This window comes from Hippocampus guttulatus, chromosome 12 (assembly GCF_054856545.1).
Source record: "Hippocampus guttulatus isolate MCC_2025c chromosome 12, RoL_Hgut_1.0, whole genome shotgun sequence".
NCBI classification, from domain to species: domain Eukaryota; kingdom Metazoa; phylum Chordata; class Actinopteri; order Syngnathiformes; family Syngnathidae; genus Hippocampus; species Hippocampus guttulatus.
This window is the reverse complement of record NC_141272.1, coordinates 15,223,562-15,225,904: the sequence shown is the minus strand read 5'-3', so window position 1 is coordinate 15,225,904 and position 2,343 is coordinate 15,223,562. Positions and strand designations below refer to the sequence as shown.

General features: G+C 46.9%; 1 protein-coding gene across 1 annotated transcript; it reads right to left on the bottom strand.

The window, feature by feature from the left end:
- Positions 1-1,795, bottom strand: LOC147197593 (claudin-3-like). The gene has a single exon (XM_086126003.1). It carries the CDS (start codon positions 1,671-1,673, stop codon positions 1,026-1,028), a length of 648 nt encoding a protein of 215 aa, XP_085982129.1. The 5' UTR covers positions 1,674-1,795; the 3' UTR covers positions 1-1,025.
- Between the last annotated feature and the right edge of the window lie 548 nt (positions 1,796-2,343).

Below are 2,343 nucleotides of genomic sequence, written 5' to 3'. Positions count from 1 at the left end.
TTTAAGTAAAACATGAGTATGTTTATTGTCAGAAGATGCAGTCTGGACATCAGTGCACATTGCATCACTGTACACGTGTCAGGAGATGAGATTAATGATGCTCTTACAGCACGGGTTATTCAAACCCATCCTTGTTCATAGGCCCACTGGATTATGTCAAGTTTGCTTGAAACGCATTCACGAAACATCGATATCACGGGGTCTGGATCACAACATTCAGCGCAGGTGCAGCGACAGTTCTGTCTGTGCTGTTTGTTTCTATAGGCGAAAATGGTGATAATGTATCTTTGCTCATCTATCTATGCCATTTATGTACAGTCACAGGCAAAACAATGAAATGCTCTTCCAGTCAATGCAATTTAATCAAACCACAAATATACTCAATAGGCTTGTTATGACTGTAAAAAAAATGAAATGTACAGTATCGTCACCTCATCGTACATACATAATTGCCCATGCAATTAATTGTTAAATACAATGTTCACGGCAAAATGAATACAAAATCAGAAGTCACCGAAAAATGTGGCACACTAATATTTAAATATACAGCTGTCGTTCAGTTGATGTTAAGACGCGAATTGCTGGGAAGAAATTGTTAAAGGTGAAGAAAAATACAATTTCAGTACAGATTTTCTGCCAGAATGGTACAAAATGATTCACAGCAAATAATGTGTGTGTGTGTATATATATTCATACACATGTATATACACACACACACATACATACATACATACTAATTTGGACTGGAAAAAAAAAATCTTGCTAGGATTCAATTGAAATTTCTTTTAATTCCACCTGAAAGCTGTTCTTGTCTATTCATTTTTGGTGATGGGCTACGAGATTTTTCTGAATAAAATATGAGCCTTGGCTCAACACAGTTTGGGGAAACATTTAGTGAGTAGTAAGCAAGTCACACATGTGAGACTTACAGTTAGGTAAAAATGTACACAACACCGACGAATGCATGAGTTTTTCATCATGTCCTGGTGGCGACGGCCTTCCAGTCTTTGTGTCCACGTCCTCACTCACACGTAGTCTTTCCTCTCCACCCCCTGGCCTCCTGCCGACCTGGAGGCCGAGTACGCCATTCGGGAATTGTTGTAGCGGGCCTCCCTGGGCGGGCACGAACAGCAGAGCAGTCCGCCACCCAGGATCAGGAGGGCGGCAGCCGCCCATCCGATGTAGAGCGCGGCGCCCAGTTCCCGCCTTTGGGCGTCAGTCAGCAAGGGGTTGTAGAAGTCCCGGATGATGGTGTTGGCCGACCAGGAGACGGGAATGAGCTGCATGACGCCCGACACGATGAAGAACACTCCGGAGACGATCATCACCTTGGCTTTGGAGGCCTCCTCTTCGATGCAGTTGGTGCACTTGGCGCCGGTGATGGCGATCAACACGGCTATGATGGCGAGCAAGATGGAAATGACGGTGAGGGCGCGGGCGGCCTGCAGGTCCTGCGACAGGGCCAGCATGGAGTCGTAGACCTTGCACTGCATCTGGCCCGTGCTCTGAACCACGCAGGTCATCCACAGGCCCTCCCAGATGATCTGCGCCGTCACGATGTTGCTGCCGATGAACGCCGTCACCCGCCACATGGGCAGGGCGCATGCCACAATGCCGATGATCCATCCCAGGATGCACAGGGAGATGCCCAGCAACTCCAGGCCGACGGACATCCTGCAGCTCTTCCACCAACGTCACGCCGGAGAAACTCTTGAGGAAGTTGGCGCCGCGTGCGTGTTTGTGTCTGTGTGTGTGTGTGTGCAGCCCCGACAGGAGCACTATGCTTTATAAAGTAGGCTCAGGTGGATGGGAGGAGTCCTCGGAGGAGCTGACATCACCACAAAAGGGGGAGGAAGGACGGGGGAGAAGAAGAGACTCCGCTCTCAGCTTTCACAATGGCCCCACTGGGCCACAATGAGGCCTTTTATCACATAGGCAAGTGTGGAAGGCGCATAACACTTTGGCTGAGGGCATATTCTATGGTCCTAAACTGAAAATCACAGGTTTCATCACAGGGTTTTTTATACAGTAATCTTAACGACGTCTGTAGCGCAGTAATTCTCAAATTGCGGTCAGCATAAGACTCTGCGATAAAGTAGCATGTGGTGCTCTTTAAAACTCCTTCTCGCCTTAGCTTCGGGCCAATAAATGCTCAGATGTGATTGAGACGTATCATCACAAAAATCTGACAATAACACAAAATAACTTTGTCCAAGACGTTTTTGTCCGAGCTGCAGTTCTCACACTTTTTACACCAAGTACCACTTCAAAAAATAGCTCTTCAAGTACCGCCAACCGTAAATACAGTAAAGATAAATAAATACAGAGGCTGGGGTTTTATTA

Excerpts from the sequence above, each read along its gene's own strand:
- LOC147197593 (XM_086126003.1), bottom strand. The coding sequence starts at position 1,673 with ATGTCCGTCGGCCTGGAGTTGCTGGGCATCTCCCTGTGCATCCTGGGA.